Source organism: Strix aluco, chromosome 3 (assembly GCF_031877795.1).
Source record: "Strix aluco isolate bStrAlu1 chromosome 3, bStrAlu1.hap1, whole genome shotgun sequence".
Taxonomy (NCBI): Eukaryota; Metazoa; Chordata; class Aves; order Strigiformes; family Strigidae; genus Strix; species Strix aluco.
Window position 1 is genome coordinate 100,033,329 of NC_133933.1, and position 26,035 is coordinate 100,059,363.

The 26,035-nt window shown below is 40.6% G+C and overlaps 1 protein-coding gene across 2 annotated transcripts in view; it reads left to right on the forward strand.

Annotated features, from left to right (window-relative positions):
- Positions 1 to 10,509: 10,509 nt before the first annotated feature.
- LMBRD1 (LMBR1 domain containing 1) overlaps positions 10,510 to 26,035 on the forward strand; it is an 89,096-nt gene continuing 73,570 nt past the window's right edge. For both annotated transcript variants that reach the window (XM_074819818.1, XM_074819820.1), the window contains exons 1-3: positions 10,510 to 10,591; positions 11,121 to 11,297; positions 20,922 to 20,982. In XM_074819818.1, the coding sequence (XP_074675919.1) occupies positions 10,532 to 10,591; positions 11,121 to 11,297; positions 20,922 to 20,982 (298 nt within the window). In that variant the 5' untranslated portion in view covers positions 10,510 to 10,531. The remainder of the gene's footprint in view (positions 10,592 to 11,120; positions 11,298 to 20,921; positions 20,983 to 26,035) is intronic.

Here is a 26,035-nt window from a genome sequence, read left to right on the forward strand (position 1 = left end):
TTGCATATACTCAGTGTCTCCGTATGTTTAAAAATCTTTTTGTCCCAGGATACAGGCAAAGAGATTGGTATTTGGTTGTATCCATATCCACTGACAACCAAGTGATACATGATCCACATAGTTAAAGATTATACATTTAAGAAAAGATAGAAATAGCAGAAGGTAAAATAATTTGCTCTTCTGTGAAATCAAAACTATAGATGTAACTGCTGCTATGCCACTACTGATCAAAAGGGCCTAAATGATAAAACTTCAAAGTCAGCAGCCATAATCTCTGTGACACTGCTTTGTGTTACTGCCCTACTATTCAATTCCTGATGCAATTGCTGAGAATAATGATTTCCTTTGCATTCTCCAAAATATTATGCTCTTTCTAAATACAGCTGTTGTGTGAGTGGAATTAGTCACCGACTCCTTCAGGTAGGAAGTGACTCTCGGGACCTTTCTTGTCCAACCTCCTGCTCAAAGCAGGGTCACAATGAATCCAGACCAGATTGTTCAAGGTTTTATCAGTCGAGTCTTGTAAACTGACAAGAACGGAGGTTACAAAACCTATCTGGGCTATCTGCTCCACTGCTTAATTATCCTTACACTTGTTTTTTATTTCCATATATCCAGTCACATTGTCCTATTCCAATTTATGGCTGCTGTCTCTCCTCCTACCATGTACTACCAACTCCATCATCTAGACAACCTCGCTGCCAGCCCGCCAGCCTGCTGTTAGGGCCCCAAAGCCATCTCTTCCCTGGGATCAACAAGCCCAGCTCCCCCATCTCTCTTCACAAAGCAAGTGCTCCAGACCCAGCCATCCCAGTGACCCTCCCCTGACCTCGCTCCAGTTTATCAATGTATATCTTGAACCGAGGAAATCAGATTTGTCAACTCTTTCTTTTCACATGGAAGCATTAAGGCTACATTTTTTCTCATTCTGAAACAAAAGGGAACTTCTGTGCTCCTGGGTATGAGTTTAAAGCCTATTTTGTTGGTTAGAGATGAGGCTCAGTCACTCACTATAATATAGTATCACCTCTCCTGTGCTTCTAGACAGCCCTTAATATTCAGGATTCTTTATGCAATCCATATGCTAGTATATATATAATATAAATAGCTTTGAATGAGTCTTCTAACCAAAAGAAATTCACCTTTATCATGAAGATTACCCTCTAACTGTATCAAATCATCAAAAACCTAGCCATTGTTGACATCCTAAGAACAGGTATGCTGGGCTGGACTAACTGAAAGACAGTAACTGGAGTGATTGAAAGACTGTGCAGCTTCCTATATCAACATTTCAGTGCCAACAGCAAACCCTTTGGAAAACAGCGAAAGCTGAAGAAGCTTCTCTTGCAAATTCTGCCCATTTCTCTCACTCCCCTGATTAAGGACCTTCTGAGCTGGAGGTTGCTTCTCTATCAGAGTGCTTAATACTGCTTGACAGACCTCTCAGCCATGAATTTCTCTATTAATTTTTAACACATGCATACTCTTGGTATTCAAATCATCCTAAGGTAAGGATATCTATTCTTTAAATTGTATGAAACAGTTCCCTTCTAAGTCTGCTGCTTGTTAATCTACTTCGTGCCCGATATTCTTGATATGACCATGACTAATCGTTCTCTATTCACTGTTCCTTGTGCCAGTCAGAACTTTTAAAATTCTATCATTTCTCCTTGAGTAGCATCTTTTTCAAGATGGAGATTCCAAATTATTTGCTTTTTTCTGTGCACAGAAGTTATTCCTTACTTAGTTTAGAGGAAGGCAAGCATGACCAATCAGAAATTCTGTATCTCTTTTTGACATGGATGTCAAAACAGCTCACTGTTCATGAAGCATAATGACGATTCGTATCATTATCTGCCTTTTTAACTATCTCTGAAGATTAATTTTGTTAAAAGCTAAACTTACTGGCAGCTTTGCCATTAAATTCAGGGGGTCAGAATTTAATCCATTGTTTTCCTTCTCTCTATCTAGTTTCCTCAGCCCATCCTGGGAAAATCTCCAGACATGTTCCTTCCAAGTTTATGCCTTGGTTGCAGTTTTCCCATGTACAGAAGACTAGAAGTATCTCTAATAATTTAGGACAAATATGCAGAAAACAGTACTTTGGATGATCTAATATGATCAAGCAGTCAGTTCATTATTTAACTAGTACTATGGGGAAATCTCTTTTTATTCTGACTGAAAAAATCAGGCAGAAAGTTTCACAGCAGTCCACAATCATTTTTGTTGTGGGAATGTTCACACATTTCTATTGTGGAAGTTCACATTGTTTTCATTTTTATCAGCTCATACAGAACTGTAATTTACATACAGAAAGCTTTCAATTGTTTTTTTGAATTAAACAAAAAAAAAATTAGAAAGAAATTGACCTTGAAGGCTCCTAATCATTTTTACAGCCCTCATGAAAGAAAATGTTACTGACCTACATTCTCCATCTCCTAGAGAAATGAATCATCTCTTCTGCCCTGAGACTTCTTTTTTAAAATTCTGGGTTTGTTGAAGTAAACAAACCAAGGAACAGAACAGAAAAGAACCTCCATAAACATTACTATGCAGTTGTTAGTAATGTATTAAAAGAACAACCACTCTAAATTCTTCTATAGATTAATTCTAAATTTCTAACTCAACTATTAATTTTTATTTATCATGTTGCAACCTTTTAATATAAGATCTCTGTTCCAAATTAAAACAACCAAAACCCTTTTCCCCTACTTCAATAATACCCCAGCAATAAAAGACACACACATCCTAATGCACAGATTAGCTATTCCTCTCCACCTTGTTACAGTTCTATTTTTTCATAAAGAGTTTACTAGTCCCAAACTATGCCAGATTTCTCTTTGCATGTTAGAAACTCCCATGTTCTAGGGACGGGGCTTTGCCTAATACAATAATCCATTTTAAGTACACCAATTACTATGTATATCAATTATACAAATTGATTCATATAAATTGTTTTGTGGAATCTATTATTAAAAATATTGTTAAGAATGACATGATAAATAGGCACTAAAAGTGTTTTGACAAATTGATGGCACACTAGCTTTACTTTCAAAAAATGATGATTCAGCCTTTGACTTGAGTTCCCTGAAGAACAGCTTGCCAGCGGGGATGAGTGTACTGGGAGGACCACCACTGTATGCTTACCTGCTTCATACAGGCTTTCCCTAAATTCCACTAAATATTGAGAAAACCTTTTTTCCAACCCAATGGGACCATTTGTTTTTCCTCATTACTTCTTTTAAACTGTTCTCCTCCCCATGTTTACCCAAAATAGAACTGAGGTGACTTAAACCAAGTTAAGGTCAGACTGGAATTTTTATGAGGTTCATAAAACTATGCCTTGTCCCTATTTTTCATGTAAATGTTCAGTCACTGATACAACAGTACAAACTACTGATAATGAATAAGGTTGAAAGGGAAAATGAGGTTTCTCTCAGTGAAAAGGCATGACAGACAGCACTAAAGCCAAGCACTCCAAGAGATCAGCATGACTGAGGAGCTTGAAACAAGGTAACATTTTAGGATAAAGAAACAATACAAGGACCAAAGATGTAAAGGACACATCACGATGTTCTCTATTAAGCTAGTGATAAATAATGTCCAAGTTAATTTTCTGAATGCCTTCTAAAATATTTGTTAATTATCATGCAGACTGACAGATTCAATTTTTGTCTGTTCTTTTTTTTTTTTTTTTTTTTTTTTTGGCTATGCATGATACAGTGGAAAGTCTTATTCACAGAATGAAAATTAACTCTTAATAGTGTTTAAGAAGAAAACCGAAGCTGTGCTTCTGGTTAAATAAGGCTAAGCACTGAACTACAGTGATGGAAGGAAAGATGCCTGCGTTGACATAATACAGTATGACAAGCCAAACTCAGAAACCTAGTTTGGTCTGCAGTAATGGTAAGTGAACTACAGCATTAAATCAAATGGAACAAATTTCAAGAAGTTACAGTCAATTTTCTTCACATAAGTTTAAGGACTTAAAAAAAAGAACAAATTTGTTATTATTGCCAATGGTTTATTATGCGTACTTGCACAGTACCACGTCCAGTGTGTTCTGTGCTGTAGGGCTTACAGATTTTACTGGATTCTAAGCCACACAACACAAAGAATCAGTACACCTTCAAGTACAAGACCATGACATGCTCTGTCAAATACTGCTAAACCCAGTTTCACTACCTTCTCTTCTAAGATGAGAAAAAAATAAATATAGAAAAAGTAGAGTTAATCCGAGAATTTTAAAATACAGCATTGCCATTAGCCCACATGCTTTCAGCCCCCTTGAAACTTGTGGGATTATCAAGTGGTGACAAGAGCAGCTCAGGCAAGCAAGAAGGTGCACCTGCTCCCTTCTGGTATGTACACTATCGAGTTCAAGTATGATACTAATCCCTTGTCCTGGTCAAAATGAAGACTGTATCTTGTTTCATAGACTTTAGTTTCTACAATATCACTCCTCTTCATTCTCCGTCTTTTTACCAAATGAATACTTTATTGATAACAAACTTGTGGAATTTACTTTTAAGGAGCATCTAAGACATTTTTCACAGTTTGGACTTATTTGTCACTATACAAAAGAATTACTATAATGGTTCTTTTTAGATAAAGAATATAAATTTCAAATTTATTTTAAAGTTTCTTTTCTTTATAAGACAAAATTTTTGCAGTCTTCTTTTTTTTGGCACTGTGCAACTGTCTTGCCTGGGAAAATGAGGATGGTATTTAGGGAAGGCCACTGATATCATTCTTTATTTTTCCACACTACAACTGCTACTGCCACAATGCATGTCAGGGTTTTTTTTCCTCTTCAGACTCACTCATTCTATTTTAATTCACACATTCTGTCAGTGATCTATAGAAATCCCTACTTTTTGTTTTTTCTGTGTGCAATTTTTAGAGTCAGTTAATTATTAGTTTGCAGTTATCAACCCTAGCTACAAACACATCCAACAAAACCTTTTCAGAAATAATTTCTCTTTTTGTACAGGCCCACTTTTTGTACTACTCTCACCCTCTGACCCCATACAAGATGCCCTACACAAGTACTTCTGTCCACTGCCACTCTTTAGTGCATTCACTGATCTTGCTGCACATCATGGCATCTTGATGACAAGCTTTTACTTGTAAGAGCAGAGAAGCGTGAAAGAGGACAAGACAAATCTCTGAGTCTTGGCAGGAAGAGAGGCACATCCACTACTGGGGCATAGGGGAGAACAGCACCACAGAGACAACTACTAGGCTCATCTTGTAAGCCATGCTAGCTTAACCTGGCTGTTGGAAACACATCCCTGCTCTACACCTCTGCAGCCAAGACTAGATCTACTGATCATGAGGGTCCCAAACACTCATGTGGCACCACGCTATCTTTCAGCTGGGAGGCGATCAGTAACTTTGGTATGAATGAGGCCACTTCACTGGCTAGCTCATACCACAACCCCCTACCTTCTCTCAAGCAATAACCCTCTGCAAAAAATACATCAGTTCTTCTGGCCTCCTCTTCTGTTTGTGCAGAGTGAAGATGCTACTTCTGCACTGGTGACCAATTGCCTCATCTCTTATTTCTTGACCCATGGTCTCTCATTAATTAGGCTTAATGACCAATGTGACTTACGGAGTTTTGTTCTGTGCTTGCTCATTTTTACCCCATGACATAACACCACAATTGAGCAAAGTGCAGGTGGACTTGGGACACTGCAAACAGTAGCTGTCCTAGAAGTTGTCTACAGTGACTGTGAAAGACAAACATAGCCCTGGTGTACCAAGAAACATCTAACCAACATATCCTCAAGGGTGGTCCTGTCAGTAGACATTGTGAATACTCAGAAATCTGACCTCAAATTTATCCATGAACACCCTCTTATAGGCAGAGCTGCATGAATACAGTCATGAAAAATGTTAGTCTTAGGTTCCCCAGGAATACTAAACAAGGGATGAAATTTGTCTCCAAAAGGTATCACAAAAGTCAACACATTGGCTGAACACCATTTCTAAGACTGAAGTTTACAGGACTTATGTTGGCACAATGCATAGGAGAAAGGTCACTATTTGAATAATTACAAAAATACTAACTTTGCTATTAAACTGTGGGGTTTTTTTCACGTTTTTGCATGTATTTGACACCCGCTGTGTCCTACCCAACAGTAAAAAAATGGATCCTTTGAATTCTGTTTGTAGATCATTCTTCAGATAAAGATCTGCTGATGTTATTAGAATAAGGGATAAAATGCTCTGAATTTATAAACTCTGAATTTTAGGAAATAAAGAAAATACATTCAGATAGCTAGTGGTAACATGGCATTGAACTTCTGTTTTACCTACACTGTACATAAAACCATTACTTCCATTCTGACAAAAACTGAAGTTCTTCCTTTAAACTACGAATTACAGTAACCATTTTACACACAGGGAGATGAAAAATTTTTCACTGGAACCTCGAAAACCTTGCCTGTTACCCAATTAAGACTAGGTTAGCAACCATACCTACCAAAGAGGAAAACAGCTGACAGCGCAATGCTAATTTCTCCAAAATAACCATTTACTGCAAAAATATAGGAAGATTTTAACAAAAGACTCAAAGATTGCATTTTTCTGTTAGGGGGAAATATATAATTTTGTTTTCTCTTTCTTTTTTTTTTTTACTGTTTGTTAAACTATATAAACTCCTAACTGTTTAGAATGGAAAAGATTTTTTGATCATGCTGAAGTTACTGTTATGGCTTATTTACTAAAGCAATTTAAATATTTACATAACCATTTCAGTCAAAACAAAAAGATTTGTGGTAGGATATAGCTATAGCATTTCTTTTTTTTTTTTTTTTTTTTTTTTTTTACAGCAGCCTTAATTCTTAACTAGTTACAGGTCTCTGATGTTTGGTATTTCAATGTTTTATTGATAAAAGTATTCAGTGTTGTACAAAACATTAAATCTTTATATACTCCAAGGGCAAATTACTTCCCTTCCCACTTGGGAATAGTTTATTTTTAATGCTGTTCTTTAAGTTTTTAATTCTTCATGGGTTCTGGGGCAATTTTGAATTATAACATACATATTTAATAGTAATGACATCCAGGGAAATATTTTCTGTGGTGGACATAATACATACACATTAACAGTAATATAGATATAAAAAAAATAATCTAAGAGGACATACACAACAACATAGTTATCTGCTTGCTGACTTGTAACTAATTATATAGCATCTGCTGCTCTTCTCATCGGACTGTGAGCCCACCTGGATTGCTATAAGCTGTCCTTCACTTGGCTCATGAGCACCACAGCCACCGCACAGCCACCTGCCTGCTGCCTGTGTCCTCACACCAAACGGAAACCCAGCACAAGCATCTGCCCCTCCAGAATCAGCCTCCCTAACAGATCTACTTCTCCACCAGCAGGCCCTTTCTTGCAACACTACAAACTCACCCAAAAACTGCACCATGAGCCAAGCAGCTTGTGAATAACCACTGCACTCTGCTTCCACCTGCACTGCCCTCACAGTAAGTTAACACATGGTACAGCTATTTGCCTCTGCAAGCAACATTTCCCTCCATGAGCCAACACACCCACTGCAGGTACCTACCTGCAAGGTTTACAAGCTCTCCAGAACCCTCCTCACCTCCATTATCACTTGGTTCATGAATGCTGCCACATGCCAGTGCCCTCCACACTGCCCTGAGCATGTGTCCACTGCTCTGAGCAGTGAGTGAGCCCAATTCTCTTGTCCTCCCAAACACAGGTCCCTTCTTGCAAAGCTGCAAGCCCATCTGAACTCCTGCTGCCCCCAACCACCCCATGCATAGCTTGTGAGTTCCGTCACAACACTCTGAGAGTAAACTGAAGCCCAAAGGTGTCAACCACTTCATGGCAAAGCTGTTCCATCACACATACCACCAGATACCTTTTTTCTAGAGAATGAGTCCTCCTGAGCACACACCTTGGATGCCCCAGATATAGCTCATGAGCACCACCACACACCACTGTCTCATATACAGCCCTCATAATAAATTAAGGTTCAGCAAAGGCAAAAACCAGTCTGGGGTGAGGCTCTCACAACCCCTTTACCAACAGATCCCTTCTCTCAAGGCTATGTGCCCATGAAAAGTGCCATCTCTCCCCTGACCTCACACTCAGTTCATGAGCACTGTTGCCACCACAAGTTCCTGTCACCCACACCGGCCTCACAGCAACTGGAAGCTTGCCAAGCTCCCCCTGCCCCAAATGGTCTCTTCTCACAAGGCTACAAAATGGCCTGAATCTCAACCAACCTCTTACTTGGCTCATGAGTACCTTTGCTCTCACAGCAAATGGAAACTTAGCAAAGGTATCTACTGCTTCAGGATGAGAATGTAGCTACCCCCGCACTCTGACAGGTCCCTTCCAGCAGCTCTGTGAACCCCAGTACCAAGGCTGATGAACTAACAAAGCTCATGCACATTTTTACCCCTGAACCACCTGCACACCAAACAAAAACCCAGCACAACCATCCATGCTCCAGAACAAGGCTCCCAATCCAACCCCTTGGGCACTCCTGTAGTCTCCTTTGCACCTGACCTGCCTGAAGCACTCACAGCAAAGTAAAGACTAAGACAAGACTCAGCACCTTTAAGGTGAGCCTCTCCCACTCCTCAGGCCAACAAATCCACACTCTCAAGGCTACCAACTCCCCTAAGCACCACCAAACCACACATCGACTCCCTCCCCAAGGCCACCCTTGCACCGCCTGTTAGTGGCCCCCGCTCTGACGCAAGGCTTCTGGCGAGACCAGGATCTCGCCCTGAGATCGTGTATGCCACCCCACGCCACCCTCACAGACTGTGGCAGCCCAGCCCTGCTGCCCCACGTACCCTCTCGGTAGGCTCCGAGCCTCCCCCAGCACCCTCCGCTTCACTCACGGGCACCTCACGCCACCTGTACACCTCCCAGAGGAGCAAGTTGCCCCAGGGTGAGGCCGCCTGCCACCACTGACGGTACAAACCTGCCCGCCACATGCCGCTCTTTGCGCCTCGGCGCCACAGCAGTGAAATCCAGTCCTGGGCAAAGGCGCCAGGGCGCGCGGCTCACCCCACCCCGCCCCGCACGCACCAGTCCTGGTGCACACCACCCCTCACGTGAGCCCGCTGGGTGACCTTCCTGCCCTCGCGGCTCCACCCCCCAAGCTCGTGCACTCCTGCCCTCCTGCCGGAACGGCACTACCGAAGCCTGCACACGTGCCAGGCGCCTGCAGGGAGCTGTGCGTGACGGAGGAGGTACTGTAGGAGCTGGTACAGAGAGGGGCAATGGCGAGAAAACTGAGAGTAGTCCATACCTCTTAGTGCATTTTTTTACATTTCCCCAGCCCCCCTTTCCCCTCCCCCACTGCCCCACTGAGCAGAATCACAGAATCATCAAGGTTGGAAAAGACCTTGAAGATCATCCAGTCCAACCATTAACCTAACACTGACAGTTCCCAAATACACCATATCCCTCAGCGCTTTGTCGACCGGACTCTTAAATACCTCCAGGGATGGGGACTCCACCACCCCCCTGGGCAGCCCATTCCAACGCCTAACAACCTGTTCTGTAAAGAAATGCTTCCTAATATCCAGTCTAAACCTTCCCTGGTACAACTTGAGGCCATTACCTCTTGTCCTATCACTTATTACTTGGTTAAAGAGACTCATCCCCAGCTCTCTGTAACCTCCTTTCAGGTAGTTGTAGAGGGCGATGAGGTCTCCCCTCAGCCTCCTCTTCTCCAGACTAAACAACCCCAGTTCCCTCAGCCACTCCTCGTACGACATGTGCTCCAGACCCTGCACCACCTTCGTTGCCCTTCTCTGGACATGCTGGAGTAATTCAGTGTCCTTTTTGGCGTGAGGGGCCCAAAACTAAACACAGTAATCGAGGTGCGGCCTCACCAGTGCCGAGTACAGGGGTAAGATCCCTTCCCTGTCCCTGCTGGCCACGCTATTTCTGACACAAGCCCGGATGCCATTGGCCTTCTTGGCCACCTGGGCACCCTGCTGGCAGGAGTCCCCACGGGCCGAGCCCCCCCCCCCCGCCTCTGCCCCCGGCCTGGGTGGGGAAGGACAGACGAGCGCCACGCGGGAGCAGGGGCTGAGGGCGCCCGGTAGCGGCACCGCCCACCCAGCGGGTCGGGGGATCACCCTGATGCGCCCCAACGCCCCCGGTCCTGCCTTCGGTCGCGGCACGGCGGCGAACCCCGGCCGGGGGAGGGGCTCTCGTCACCTTTCCCCTCCGGCCGCGCCTCTCTCGCGTCACAAACTATCGCGGCGGACAGTCCCCGCGCAGCGAGCCCCTGGCTGCCAGCCCCTTCCTGCTGCCTGCTGCGCCGACACGGGACACGCCAGGCAGGGGCAGGAGCCTCCAGCTGCTAACTAAAGCGAGAGCTGTCACCGCCACAGGCCCATGACGTCACGCCCGGCGGCGCGCCTGGCAGCTGATAGGTACGATCCCCAGGGTGCCGTGTGCCCGCCCCGTTAAAAGTCCCCGCCTCAGGGGGCGGGTTCGCCGGTGCTGACGGAAGCGAAGATGGCTGCGGCCGCCTCAGAGCTGCTGACGGGATGGTGTCTCTTCGGCCTGGCGCTGCTGGTGAGCGGCGGCTGCCCCGGGCACACCCCCCCGCCTCCCCACCTCTCCCCCGGGCAGGCGGCACCCCTGTCCGCCCCTCCGCTAGCCCCGGCCGGGCCGTCTGCGCCTCCTTCCTCGGCCCCTCGCCCTTTCAGCGCCCGGCTTCCTGCCTGGCCTCCTCGCTCGGGTTGTGTCCCCCAGCCCGCCCCGGCAGCGAGCGCCCCCCTGCCGACGCCGCCGGACACAGCAGAGCCCAGAGCCGCGGGTGCGGGGCTGCTTTGCCTTCCTGCCCGGCTACCCACCGCGGCTTGGCTGTGTTTCAGCCTGTTCCGCGTGTGAGCGCTGCTCCTGTTGTTGCTCGGGCAGCTCTTGGCGACGGTACAAAGAGTGAACTGTGAGTGGTGAATGCAACACTGATGCTTAGGGCTCCGGTGCAAACTGGGTTGATGCTGTGCTGGTCATCTGTACCAAGATACAGAGTCGAACTTGAGTACCTGCTTTTTGACGTCCTTGTTACGCAACTCTAATTATTTTTCCCTGTGTATTTCAGGCTATTCTCATATTCTGCTGGGTTTATGTGCGCAAGTATCAGAGTCGGCGGGAGAGTGAAGTGATTTCTACCATAACAGCTATCTTTGCGTTGGCAGTTGCTCTTATCTCATCTGCGCTACTACCAGTGGACATCTTCTTGGTTTCATATATGAAAAATCAAAATGGTACATTTAAGGTATGGGCTTTTAAAAATGTTAACTGCCTCTTCAAAAGAAACACTTGTGTTGAAAGAAGATATTCTTGGGTTGTCAAAGTGTTTAAAACCAGTACTAATACCTGTTCTAGTGCCTGAGTTTTATGGAAAGGTGGCAGCTAGTACTGTGAATACAACACTGAGCTCTGTTTGTTATTGGAACTGAATTTCAGTTTTCACTTCTTTATTTTTGATACTCATTTCCAAACACTCATTCCTTCTGTTGTGCTAAAAGGAGTGTGTATGCCATCCTGAAGATGCCAAGAAATCTCTTAAATGTTGCTTTTTAGTGCATCATAATGGGGCATTATAGAATGGACTTTACTGGCCCTTTGTTCAAAAACAGACTGTATTACCCATTTGCAGTTTAAGATTATTATGATTGTCTCTTTTGCCATCATTCTCTTATTCTGGTACTGAAACATTAAAACTTACAAATATGTACTGTGTTAAGCTACCTATAATGTACAGCCGGAGTTAATAGGCACTTTTTTTTAAAGTGGGAAAGCTGGAGAAACTCTTGGGGTGGGGAATACAGTAGTATCTCTTCTTGGCTGATACTGCCTCAACTGAACTACTGTCTTTATAAACTTAAACTGTAGGGGGTTCCTATGTAAAATGGGTTCTTAATGAGATGAGTACTCACTGCAGTCTGCTCTAAGCATTACTGTAAGAGTTCTTCCCAGTGCTTAAAACACTGGTCTTTTTAATTTTCAAGGAGGCTTCTTGAAGGTAGTGACCTGGTGTCTTTGTGAGGATGCTATTGTTAGAAATGGGTCAAACTAGGGTATATTAATAATTTAAATAACTTAGTTTGGTTTGGAGCCTACCTGGATCTATAGTAAAAGAGATCCTGAAATGAATGGGAGAGTGGGCAGATGGTAAATGCCTGCACACTAGTCTTAGACTGTATTTCCTTCTAGCCCTGCTTCCAAAGGCAAACCTAGGTCCTTGCCAGATCCTTGGTAATGCATGAGAACTAGCTTGCAGCCAGTGCAGTGCCTTTTGGCTGGTGCTCATGTAAATGCAAGTCATAAGAAGCCTTTAGAATTGAGCTGTGTCGTGATTTTTGTTGTGTTTATCACTCAGTGGTAATACAGAGTAAGTTAAGCTATTTTCATTGTTATTGTTCAAAGTTTGTGTCTTTAGACCTTGCTTGTTCAGAATTAAAATGGATATAGACGGTGGAAGAGAGCTTTCATATATCATGATACTAGCAGTTCAGTGAGAATAATACGGAGTATTAAGAAGTATGTTGAGCCTGACAAGGTAGAGAAATAACAATGATGTAACTAGGCCCAGCTGAAAAATGCACATCTGGAGACAAAGCAGAATTTTCTGTTGCAAAGGAGACCTACTTTGTTAATATATGCATTCCCTGATTTGAGAAACACACCTGTGAGGAGGAGACCAAATGTCATCATGCAGTCACTACAGTCTTATTTAAGGAAGTATGATTAATAGAAGGAAAATTACTATACTTAAAATACTGCTTTTCTTGAGCTAGATTTCTTTCTTAACAGCCCCATGCTGTGATATGATGGGGTGGATAGATTCTGTTGAAAACTGTATCTGAAAGCAAGCTTTCATTCTTGTGGTAAAGCTTTTACATCTTTCAAGTACCTTTGTATATGCTTCTGAGGCTTCTTGGTCCTGCTTAGTTCTAGATGCTGCTGGTGGCCTGTTGAAAAATTGCTCCATACTGCCTTGCAGAAGAATTCTTCCTTCTCTTTTAAGGCTCAGCTGAATGAGTTTCTAGCTTTGCAGCAATAATATGACCATGATATTAAAACATTTGATCTAACACAAGTGTGAAATTATGATACAGAAATACTAATACGGCCTTCCTGATAAAGGTGAGTGGGTCTGAAGTCATAACATGCAAACCTATACGTAAACCGACAGCTTTATTGATTTGGCTATTTCAATTTAGGAGTAATGTCAAGTGAGGAGGTTGACAGCATCTTAATGTGACATCTTCATGAAGCGTTACCCAGTGTTAAAAGCTTTAATGCGCTGTGTTTCTGCTACTGTTTTACAACTAGGACAGACTGGATTGGTTCAGAGAATTTCCAAGAGACTACTGCCTTTCCTCTGGACCGTTCTTTCAAACCCAGCACCTGTAAGGCCATATATCTGATGCTGGGGTCTGAAGGACTATGACTCTGGCAAGAATCCTGTGTTGTTTTGGATGGCCAGAGTGAGTTAAGTCTTCACTAGATTCTTCTTCAGTGAATTTTTGAGACAGATCCAGGTAGCAGATGTGGATAATATTCTCTGTAGATAAAACATTAGTTCATCAAAAAGCTTCCGACTTGATGATTTCAGAGCTTATGCCAAAAGAGTATTGGCAGTTATCCAGATCCTAGGTAAACATTTTTTTTGCTGTACGTGCTCTTTTCCTCTACCTCCCAACTGTAATTCCCAGTGTCAGTGTTAGAGATGAGAAAATCAAGGATGCTCAGCTTACAAGGAAGAAATACTATCTGTGAACTTTCAGTTCATTTTTAATGCATCTGACCCTACTATCAACTTGTAGATATTCTTGAGGTTTTCCTGTGAACGAACTTGTAGCGAACTTGGGGAGAGGCATGTTACACTAATAGCAGAGGTTAAATTGAAGGCATAGTCTGGTGGTTCAGAGTTCTTATTGTGGATTGTGTGTTCAGAGGCATTTGAAGGTATGTGTCCTGGCTACAAGGGTTGGCTTAATTGTCTGAAGTGTAGTACCCAGGCAGATTACCCTTATCTAAAGGCTGTCAAAGTGATGCTGCTTTCTGGAGGAATTAACTTAAAACAGTGTTGTGTAGCCCTTTTCCATCATGTACTCTGAGGTGTCTTGCTTGACCAGGGCCATATACTCTACCTAGATCAGTCTTTGTTAACTTTGAGGTTTTTTCCATTTCAACAGGACTGTTAAACTTAACAAACTGTTTGTACATCTTTTGGTTAAGACAAGTTATTCTCTACTATAAATAAGTGGCTTGTGGCATTTGGTACCTGTTGGTGTGTGTCACCATATTTTGTGAGACCTATCAAATACTATCTTAAAGCTTTTATAGTGAGTGAATTGAACAGTTTTGGTATTAGAAAGCTTTGCACAGTAGTTGTGTAGTCCTTTAGGAAAGAAGCAGTGGTGCATGGACTTGGGTGGTCATTATTCCTATGTACAATAGAATTCATTGCAACACCACCTTTTCGGGAGGCTGGGATTGCTTTGATTCATAGTGCTGATAAGTAGGAAAGCAGGCTTTTGGTTCTAGTACTAATCAAAAGAACTTGAGTATTACCTTCCAAGTGAAGTCCTGATAGTATTCACTGGCGCTATTTTTATCTTGAAGGCTTTGACTGTTTGCATTGACAGTGCATATGTTTGATCTGAAAGCTTGTTTGATTTATAACAAGCACTTAGGAACAGAAAACCTCACCTAAAGACTTAAGATTGCTGCCAGAACCCAAGACCTCTGGGTCTGACCTGCAAGTCTCATAAATATTTAAAACATAGCTGATGCTATCTTGCAGCAGGAAGACTGTTTGAAACAAGGATGTTAGTACCATCACCATGCTGTCTTTTCTACTCTACTGTTGATGCAGCAGAAGGCAGGGAAGGTCATGAGAACAGTTCTTTTTGAACTATACGTATTCTTACTTCTACGTGAAGTTAAAAGCCAGTGGCATTTCTTTCAGTCTGGTTAGACAGAACACCTCACAAACTGTGGGTGTCTGCCTGATATGTTAAAAGCCAGTTGTCTCCTTAATAATTCAAGGAGTAGTATGTGTTTAATGGGAGATCCTTTCTGCAGATCTTTCTAATAAGATTTTTTGCCTCTTGGGGGGAAACTCATTATGTAGCTGCTCAGAATACAGAACCACTAGAAATGTCAGATTTTTTTTTTATTTTAGAAAGGTGTTAGCTGAGAAATCATTATTGACTTGGACCATGTTTCCTGTCCTGAGTAGGAATTACTACTTGTGAAGTAACAATACTTGGCTATAATATTCATGGTACCCTGATGTGGCTGAGATGCATGTTTCTGGATGTTACTCTCCATCTGACAGTCAAAATCCTGACTCTGTCTCATTTTGGAGGTAACAGGCTGGAAGATCCAAGACCTAGATATGAAATTTCTTTATATCTAACCATGCTATGACCCACTCTCCAGTCTTTGGTACCGTATCTTTCTTTTGTTGGCTAAGCTTTGGGAGAGGCTAATCAGTAGAATGACTGCTTCATCTACATTTGATGAAACATCACAAATACTAAAGACTGGAGTGTTATACCACTTCAAGCTCAATTAAGATACATTGTGGAGAGTGAGAGCCATCTTCACTGACTACTCATGAAATCCTTGCACAGTTCAGTAGTGACAGTAGGAATGTTCCCTTTAATGGGGACCAAAGAATTAAATTCATGGTCATTCCCTCACCAAAAAGGGGGGAAGCTCAAAAATGTCCCATTAGCTTGTACTGCTTTTGTTTGGGGAGGTTATCTGTACAGTTTGAATAGTACTGTTCTGTTGAAATATGTTAACATAAGTCACTAACTGGACATGGTTGCTGGTAGAAGGCAGACTCTGCTCAATGATTACTGGGGGAAGCAGCTGTTCTTCATAATTAATTTTCTATGAATGTAGTTATAATATGAATCTTTTGAGGGAGCTTTGCTTTGGTTTTAGCATTTAGGTAAACTGGAAGTGTCTTAAACTGCCTTTTTTATATCCTTACTTATGTAGCAACATTTTACTAATCTATTTACTTTTTACACTTTAACTGTATTTCAGTTTCCCGAATCCTTCAACATGGCTTGTGTAAAGGAATACTTAAGAATAATAACTTAATGTAGGCCATCATACTCATTGCACATATCCTTGCCATTTGTTGATTCCCTTATCTGTCAATACAATGCATTGTTACAGGTATTTTAAAGGTGATATGATGTACGCTTGCTAAAATACATGGGTCAGATTGAAGTACAGCAGAACAGTACAGAGTGTCTGAATTCTGTGGATCGTAAGAGAATTTGTGGTCACATTTTCACATCTTAACTTGATGTTAAAGGTAGTAATGAATTCTCATGATCCTAATCTATTGTGCTTCTAAGGTATTTGCTATGTATGTTGTAAGCTTGGACTATAATGGATGGAGAAGAAAACAGAGTAGATCTAGAGGTTGTCCAGATGAGTTCTCTGGATGTATTGTCCAGTAGATTCATATATGTACCAATTTGATATATCAGCACTGTTGCTGAGAATGTCAGGGCTCTGACACTCAGTAGGTAGTAGTGCTTCTTGCTTTTGATGAGACAGTGCTGCTGACACTAGCTTTTGAAATGGCTCACATGAACTGGTTACTGCTTTTGAGCTGCTGCTGATGTGTGCATATGGATAATTTGCCAGTTAGAATAAGGGTTTTTACCTCCTTAGTTTGTGTAAATGCGGGGCTTCAGCAGCTAACTGAAAGCTGTTAGGATATACTATTAAATTTCTTGTATTACAGATTCTTCTTGTGTAGAGTAATGCAAAGTCTGTAAGTTTGGGCACATGTACAGTGGTGAAATGCACACATCTTTGTTTACATCTTTTTGTGTAAGATAAAATCTCAATAGTTTAATATGTCGTAATGTGTGTTTCCTGGTATATTACTCTGGTCCTGTACACAACCTACTTTGAGCAACAAAATGAAAGGCAATTACAGTGTTTTAACATTTGTAATAGGACACAGATGTAGAACTTTAATGCTTTTCTGGAGTTGGAGGAGAAGCAGCTTTTTGGCAGTTAAGCCCTGTTGTATTTCAATTACTAGCTACCACTTAAACTTTGGGTCTTACTGTTGCTTTTCTTGCTTATTCATGGTTGGTGTGGGTTTTGAATGTCTTCATTGCTCATAGGAGAGACATTTTTCAAATACTTATTTGGAAGTAAATAGTGCCACCTGTGCAGTTCAGTCTTGCTTTTCCCTTAGGCATAATTAAAGCAATGCATTTCCTTAATTTATAACACTAGGCAATTTAAACACTTTAATGTTCTGTGTATGTATTCTTAACTTATTATGATCAAATTCTTTCATGGTGTTCATATAAATGCCTAGAAACTTTTCAGTCGAAATGCTGTGGAGTTTGAGCCTGACAGTCTTCAAAGATTGGGCTTACTGTGTACCTGACAGACACTTAAGGTGTTGCTTCCGTCCCTTCTGCTAAAAAACTTTTCAACCTTTCTTTTTGCTGAGTAGATGACAAAATGCATGTATACTTTTCTACTCAAATTCCAGTTGGATGATAATCTATTTAAGACAGTGAGCTTTAAAAGCTTAAAGTGGCCTACTGAAAGTCTTAATATATTAACACAAAGGAAAAGATGGTGCTGATTTTGAGATAATAGAAAAACGAAGTGTTTATGGTATGTCATCAAGCCCATATTCCATGAGAGTTTAGGCAGTTCTGAGAGAACTGATAACGCAAGTGTTAAACTTTAAGACTTATCATGTGCAGTCTAAGGAGTATGCTCACTTGCATTTTTCATATGCTCTGTGATTAGTGCATGTTTCTTTATAACAACTGAAAGGGTCTGAGCTTACTAGTTTGAAAAAAGCCTACACATAGAAATTGAAAGCAGCTTTGACAGTACTGCATCTTTTATTTTGTCACTAATTGAGTTATGTTGGTGTGTCTCCAAAATTGCAGCTTTTGAAGAATTTTGTTTCTGGATAACTACTTTCTTGACTGCATGTGGAGTGGATCCCACAAGACTTGAACAATTCTGGAATATGTTTAAGCTGTACAGGCAGGCTTGGACCTCTGGAATCAATCCTTAGTTTGGCTGCCAACAATCATGTTACAAAACATTTAGCTTTCTTAAACCAATAGGTCCTCTCAAGGAGAAGAAGAAAGGGATATGGGCAGGAACTTGGCTTCAGCCTTCTGGCTGGGTGAAGTTATCAATGTAGTTAGAGTTGTATTTTCACTTCCATTCTTTGAACAATTCCCCAGGACTGGGTAGCACAGTTCTGAAAAAGATCAATTTTTGCGCAAATAAGGGATATCAATGCTGTTACACTGGGAGTTGTAGGATCTCAATTCTAAAACTCATGGATGAATCTCCTTCAGTTATGTGGTAAGATTTGAGATATGTTACTCTACTAATAAGAATTAAGGTTTCTTTATCAGAATGTCATTTTTTGAATAGGAATTTCAGGAAAACAGTCTGCCCTTTGGTGTTATGTAAAGAACTTCAGTCCTTAGGCCAGAAACCCAAGACTGGCATAGTTAGTGTCTCAGCTCTGCTAGTGTGCATAGTATCAAGTAACTCAATAACTTTTTTCTAATACCTGGTTTAGGATACTACTTTTTTTTTTAAGCTAACTTGAATATTCATATAATTCAAGTCTTGGTCAAACTAAAAAGTAAAGGCTCATACTTCTGAAAAGGGAGATGATGGCTTAAACTGTGTGGATAGCTAATAAAAAATAGACGTTTGTAAGCTACAACTGAGCATAGTAAGCTATTTGCCATTCTTATGTCGAAGTATCATTGCATCTGTATATATAAATTTTAGTCATAGCTATTCTGTGATAGAAATTCTGTGTGCATTCTGTGCACTGCATACTGTGTCCAGCTCTGGCCCACAGTACAAGAAACACATGGAGCTGTTAGAGCAGGGACACAAAAATGGTCAGGGGGCTGGAGCACCTCTCCTGTAAAGAAAGGCTGAAACAGTTGGGGTGTTTCAACCTGGAGAAGAGAAGGCTTCGAGGAGACCTTATTGCAGTCTCTGAATATACAGAGAGGGCTTATAAGAAAGGTGGAAAAACGCTTTTGCCCAGGGCCTGTAGTGGCAGGGCAAGTTTTAAACTGAAAGAGGGTAGATTTAGATTGGACATGAAGTTTTTTTTTTACAGTGAGCGTGGTGAGACACTGGAACAGGTTGCCCAGAGAAGCTGTGGCTGCTCTCTCCATGGAAGTGTTGAAGGCCAGGTTGGACGGGGCTTTGAGCAACCTGGTCTAGTGGAAGGTGTCCCTGCCTGTGGCAGGGGAGTTGGAACTATATGATCTTTAAGGTTCTTTCCAACCCGAACTGTTCTATGATGATCTTAAACCCTGTTATCAAGGTATTGTGGGAATTAGCACAACTCACTTGGGAGCTGCCAAAACTACTCAATGTTCTTTCTGGTCTTCCTTTTATGAAACTGCCCTATGCTTATTCCTGTATGCCCAGTCATTTGCACCCTTGCTACCACTCAGTACACAGTAAGTTTTTGTAAGTAGCATTTTTAAAATATCTATCTCTCTATGTATTTGTGTTGTTTAATGAGTGATTCTCTTGCGTTACTAAATACGGTAGTAACAGGAAGTGAAGTACTATAGAGATTTTCATAAGAATGTAGGTCTTTATATACCATTCATATCTAGACTCACATGCTTGAGAAATAGATGTTTGATACCTTAGAAAGGGCCATCTGTTTAGAATTAATTTTTCTTCCTGATTCAAAGTCTTAAGAAAGCAAATTCTACTTACCAAATTTGACTCTGCTTTTTCTGTTGAGTTGCATCTAGAAAACACTTCTATCTTCATTATCAGACTTTTCTTTCTAGGTGTTCCTAAACTCTAGTTTGTGGTACCATTTCTGTGACTGAAATTGAGTAATGTGGGTATCAGCCTCAAGTGGGGTTTTGGGGGTGCTCTTTTAGCAATTCCCAGTGTCAGCTTCACTGATATAAAACTAGTGCTTTTTTTGATTGAGAGGTATTGACTTCAAAATGAGTGCATCCTTGACTTGATTGGGTCCCCCCATTAATGCTTTGCACGTACATATTTACTGAAGAGTTGCAAAGCAGATGTAAATGTGTTAATTATAAAATTAAATCCCACACATCCAACTACTGGGCTGGGCAACTCATACAGCTTAGTTGTCTGTGCAGTCTTTTGTAATATACCACACTGCTTCCAAGCCTATCATATATAGGGTTTTGTAGAAAACTCATCCTGAGGAGCTTTGTCCCTGTAAAGACTTGACTTTGAAGTTTAGTGTCTACTGCAGTGCTCAGAGTCCAGAAAAAAAGGGCTAGAACTGCAAATAACCATACCTTGTCTTTTACAAAACATTTTGAAAAAATGTTCAGATTGAGCTTCGGACTGTAGCTGCATTGTCTGACATGTAGAAAACAAACATCAGTTTCATAAAAATAGGTATTTAGAGTGCCATTTAAATACTAAGTACAGGACAAAAGTAAATTGTTAGCTGCTAAAAACGGTATTCACTAATAATTTTATTTCAGCTGTGTGTTGACAATATAATGCATGGTAACTAAGGATTCTTCAGCTGGAAAAAAAAAGAGCACTCTAAGTAGGAGGCTAACAGCCAAAGTGAGAATAAGCAGTGGGGATACTGCTGCAGTGTTTGTCCCCTGAAATGCAGCACGCTCCTTAATCGTCTTTGTTAAGTGAATTTGCTCTAACTTAAATCCCAACACTTAAAATGGGTAAACTGGGTTCTTAATGCTTTTCTTTAAGGATTTGATACAAGCAGTTTTTTCAGTTCTATGAGAATGCTTTTGAACGAAGTGTTCTTTAGTTTCATTTGATGTTAAATGCTTCTATCCTTTATTACTAGGACTGGGCTGATGCTAATGTTTCAAGACAAATTGAAGACACTGTACTTTATGGATACTACAGTAAGTATTTTTAACTTTTTTTTCAATTAATAGGACCTCTGAGTAAAGGCATGAAGCTTTTAGGGGTCATACTGGATTATCCCTTTTTGGTTAAACATTAGCCTTACACTTAGTGACCTTCAGTGAATTTTTTTTATGTTTAAGAGCCTCCTAAAAATGCAAGTATACTGAAGGCCAATCCATGAAAATGTTAATAGCTTCAGTCATATTATCTCCTGTTAACGTGTTTCCTGTGTGTGTATTTGGAGGTCCATTAAGGGAAACACGTGGTTTTGCTGTAACTTTTATGGCACTTAACATATGCAGCAGTATGAAACTAGTCTACTGTATATAAAGTTCATGCAACTGTGAGCGTAACTCTTGTGTTTTAAGTGTTCAGATTCAGCAACTACCATATTCAAAGTAAGAGCTACTGTAAAGGAGCATAAAGGAGTTGAATCAAGAGTGATAATCCTAAACAAAACTGAAGCAAAAAATGAACTGAAATCAAATCTAATGAAATAACTGTTCACCAAACCTGTGTGTAGTTTTAGATCAGTTCATTTTAGTCCTTATGAAAGTCCTCCTAATGAAGAATATATGTAAGAAGTAGGTATAGAAGAGTGATACTTACCACAGTTTGAGTGAAATGCCTGCCTCGGTCAGTGATACGAACTCAGGTAGCTGCCTGCTTTTCATCCCACTTCCTAAGACTTGAAGTTTTTCCTCTTTGAAGACTATGGGTTGGCTCTTTTGAATATATTTTTTTAGATCAGAAAATAATTCGTTCTAAATAGTGAACTTTTTGGTTAAGTTGCAGAGTACTTTTTGCCTGCCAGTGATAGTGACAGAAACTAGAATGTGCAGTTTCATGTTGAGTGAAGTGAAAAGTATTAAGAAACTTGTGTTTTCAAAAGACCTTTCCAAATACTAGTTTATTTTCCACAAAGATTCTTCACTATAGAATAGTGGAATTGCTTTATATTTGCTTTCTACTCTTTTTAGGTTGCCAGGGTCTTGTTTAACAGCCCAAGCATTTCACAACTCCTAATGTGGAACAGTTCTCAAACTCTTCTGTGGACCATTTCCTATAGATTTGTGAGACTGATGGATGAATTTCTGTAAGATGTTTTGGGCCAACTGAGTCTTTTTAAAGCAAAATGTCTTTTGGTAAATCCTGAAATAATTTATGGAACACATCTGAGCTTAAACCTGAAAACCTTCTTTTGTTTTTGGCCTGTCTGGACAGGTCTACTTGAAATATTATAGGACTAATGTTTTATTCCATAGCATATCCTCCAGATGGTGGTAGAGATTTAAAGATGGTTTTAAAAGTGTTTTTCTTTTGTGATCTTGAAGAATGATGCACATTTTCATAACTAGAGCTACACTGAGGTGAACAGTAATAGGTAACTTATTTTTCAGAAGTCTCCACCATTTGTATATAAAACCAGAACTTAATGCCTCTCCTGCATCATTAGGTCTAGTCCCCTGCTGCTGTTGTATAGCGTAGTGACATGAAAGCTGAGACAGTATGTTAAACATCTCTTTCAATCTTGTAATATTCTTTTTTTTCTATGTGTATCTTTTTGTAAAAGTATTTAGTCTTGGCATGGTTTGTTTTTTTAAGTAAACAGGATGAACAGAACTGAAATCTCCTTTTGTACTCAAGGACAGTGTCTTGGTTTTGGCTGGGATAGAGCTATTTTTTTTTTCCTTCTTAATAGCTAGAATAGTGCTGTGTTTTGGATTCAGTATGGGTTTTGATATGAGAAGAATGATAGTGCGCTGATCTGTTTAGTTTTTGCTAAGAAACCAAGGACTCTTCAACCTCCTGTGTGCTGCAAGTGCGCAGGTGCACAAGAAGCTGGGAGGGAGCAGAGCCAGAGCAATGAACCCAAATTGGCCAGTGGAATATTCCATATCATACAGTGTCAGTATATAGATGAGGGTTGCTCAGGAAGCTGCTCTCACTTCTGGGATTGTGGTTTTGGGATTCTCTTTTCTGGGATCACTAGCTGGGAAGGGAATGGACTGGGCATCAGTAGACAGGTGGTGAGCAATCGCATTGTGCATTACTAATTTGTATTTTCTATTATTACTATTAGTCTTATCATTATTCTAATTTTATTTCCATTATTAAACTGTTTTTATCTCAACCTATGAGTCTCCTTACCCCTCTAACTCTCTACCCCATGCCCTGGGGCTGGGGGAGGGTGAGTGAGCGGCTGTGGGGTGTTTGGCTGCCAGCTGTGTTTAATCCACAACAGACATGAATACCAGTACGTTCTTATCTACCCTGAAAATGCAGTGATAACTGTATGGATCTTACTTGCCTCCTGTAGCTATACTGGCAACTTATAGTATGAATAATTGGTACACTTAGGTCATTGTACTTCCATCAAAGTCACTTCTAATTGTAGCAAGAAATAGGAGGCTGTGGTTTAACTGATGTTTTAGAATATTAAGGATTACTTTACTACTTTTACTGCAATTTCCCAAGAAAGCTGTTGCTACATGTAGAGAAGGTTTTTTTTTTACAGAGTTGTTAGTCTCCATGAACAATGTTCTTTCTCATACCCAGCTGGTTTCTTGGCTAGACTGATAGAAAAGTAGAATGGCTTTGTACTAGTAGAATGGTAAATGAGGTAGCTTTCAGAATGAAACTTGAAATAACTGTATTTTGAAGTGGGACTTCAGTAGCCTAAAAATTTAGGAAACCAGTCTACTTGATTACTTTGAAGCTGTAGTGGCTTAGTGTGTTAATTCTCATAAAACCAACTGTAGTAGAATGTCTGCCAGTATTTGAGTGATTGAAGAATGATCAGTAGTTGGCAGATGCTTTAAAACAGCATGTCAGCTTGTGTTTGGAAGGGAAACCCTTTTCAGAAAGGTTTATAATTGGAAACTCTCAACTGCAATTTCCTCTGTACAAGGAATCAGTCTGAAACAACTGACAGTAACCTGGAGCTGTATTCTGTAGCTCTTCTCCCTCTACTAAGTAAATCTTACCTGTTTGAGTCAGCCTGATGTTCAGTGTACTTTGGTAAAGTTTTGTGAATGGTGAAAGGATGCCATTGGTAGATCCCAGTCTTCTTGTGAGGTAGACCTAGATTTCTTGACCTCTGACCATGTGTTAAGTGTCTCCCAACTGTAGTGTGGCAAAGACTGTCTGCGAAATTCTATTGGGATCATTTTGGGTGTGCTTTAAAGTCTATGCTACACTTCCAATTCTTCATTTCTTTCTTCTTAAATAGAAGTATTTTCTTAAGTCAACAATAGTTTATTGTATGGTGGTTCCTAGGTTAAAAAAGGTCTTGAGTAAGAATTTATCCAAAACAGTACTTGATATAACTTGGATCGTTTTTGCATGGAGTTTTGTCTGCTTACTGCAAGTGTTTGATACAGAGTCATTGACACAAGGAATTAGGTGCAAGTCAAATGCAGCTACATGTTTTAATGGTCTGGTGTAAGGGGAAGACATGCTAAATACTGTGGAAGACTTGCATAGCTGTACTTGATGAGTACTGTGGAGTTACATCTGTAGGAACACTCTCCTAATAAGTGTGATTTTTTCTTTTTTTTTTGAGAAGCAGTGTGCCAGAACATAAGTTGAAAGTCTGTTACAGTATTGACACCTGCTGTGGTGAACTGCTTAACTATCCTGTTTCAAACAAGTGTCTGATGATGACTTGAAATTCACTACTGTGTTGTATTCCTTAACTTTCACTGGGGAAAACAAGATGTCTGTTTTTACAGTCTTGATGAAAAAATGTTTAAAGAAGTTTATTAGATGTAAGAATAATATATTTGGGAAGAAACACTCATCTTAGGTTTTTCTGAAGTAGCTTGTGATTTCTCAGCAGGAGAAATGAGGGAGTATATAACAAAACATTGTTTTAAGCAACTTAGTGTTATTGATGTTATGCAATGCACTGGTATATGATACCCTCAGGAAGACCCTTCTGTGTGATGGAAGAGACTTCTGGTCATATAATATTCTTGAGCTGCCTGTAGACCTTCAAAGGGATTTGAGGGACTATGTTCATCTTACATACTCTGCTTGAAATCTTCCCAGTTCTTGAAGATATTTTGGTTCTTTCTACCTACTTCATTTTGCTATTCTTTGTTCCTGATGTTGTTCCTAGTTGCCCTTGGATACTACTAGGATAACAAAAAACCAAGTCAAAACATAATGAAGGGACCATTGCTATAATGTACTTGAAGACTACTACCAGGTCTACATTTCTCATAGTTTAGGTGTCTTTGTGTGCAAAACAGCAGAAAACGAGTAATTTTGAGATAAGAATTGCTCTCCGAGAAACATGTTTAAAACAAACAGACATTACCAAGGAATTCTTGCTGAAGATTGCTTAGACTGTGGCAGGAACCATTGTTGTACTGACCATATAGTGGAGCACTTCCAGTGGTAGTGCTTCAGGCTTCTGATACACCCCAGAAACGTGTTTTGAAACAAAGGTTGGAGCTCTGAACCAGAGCAAAGAGCAGTCCCTGATTTAAAACTAAAGTCCACAGAAGTGCAATAATGAAAGCTGAGACAGTCTGTCATGCCACAAGGTCACAGGGGAGTTAGGGGGAAGGGAATGTCTTTGTCACTTGGTTGATGGGCTGTTTGCTGCTGCAAGACCTTTGAGTTCGAAGGTTAGCTTTCCAGGGATTAAACAACCTTTTTAGTGGGTAGAACAACAGGCAATTACATGCTTGCCCTTGGGTAGCTAACTTGGATGAGCCTTCCTTTTTCATAAGTTCTGAAAAATAAAATTCAAAAACCAGATGATCAGTCTCTTGTCTTGTTGACAGGAACTTTGCCAAATCTTTTAAAGTTTCCTTTGTAGTATAATAGGAACAATGTTTTATTGCTTTAGCAGTGTGAGCTATAAATTTAATTTTCAGTTCTAACTAAATTCTCATAGGCAGTTTTAAGACATCTTCTGATGGATGAACAAAAAGGTCTGTCTTGGAATGATTTTGCTTGGGAAAAGCAAATGCAAAGCTGCTTTCAAATTATTTTTTTCTGTCTTACAGTCTTATAAAATTACTATGGTAACAAGGT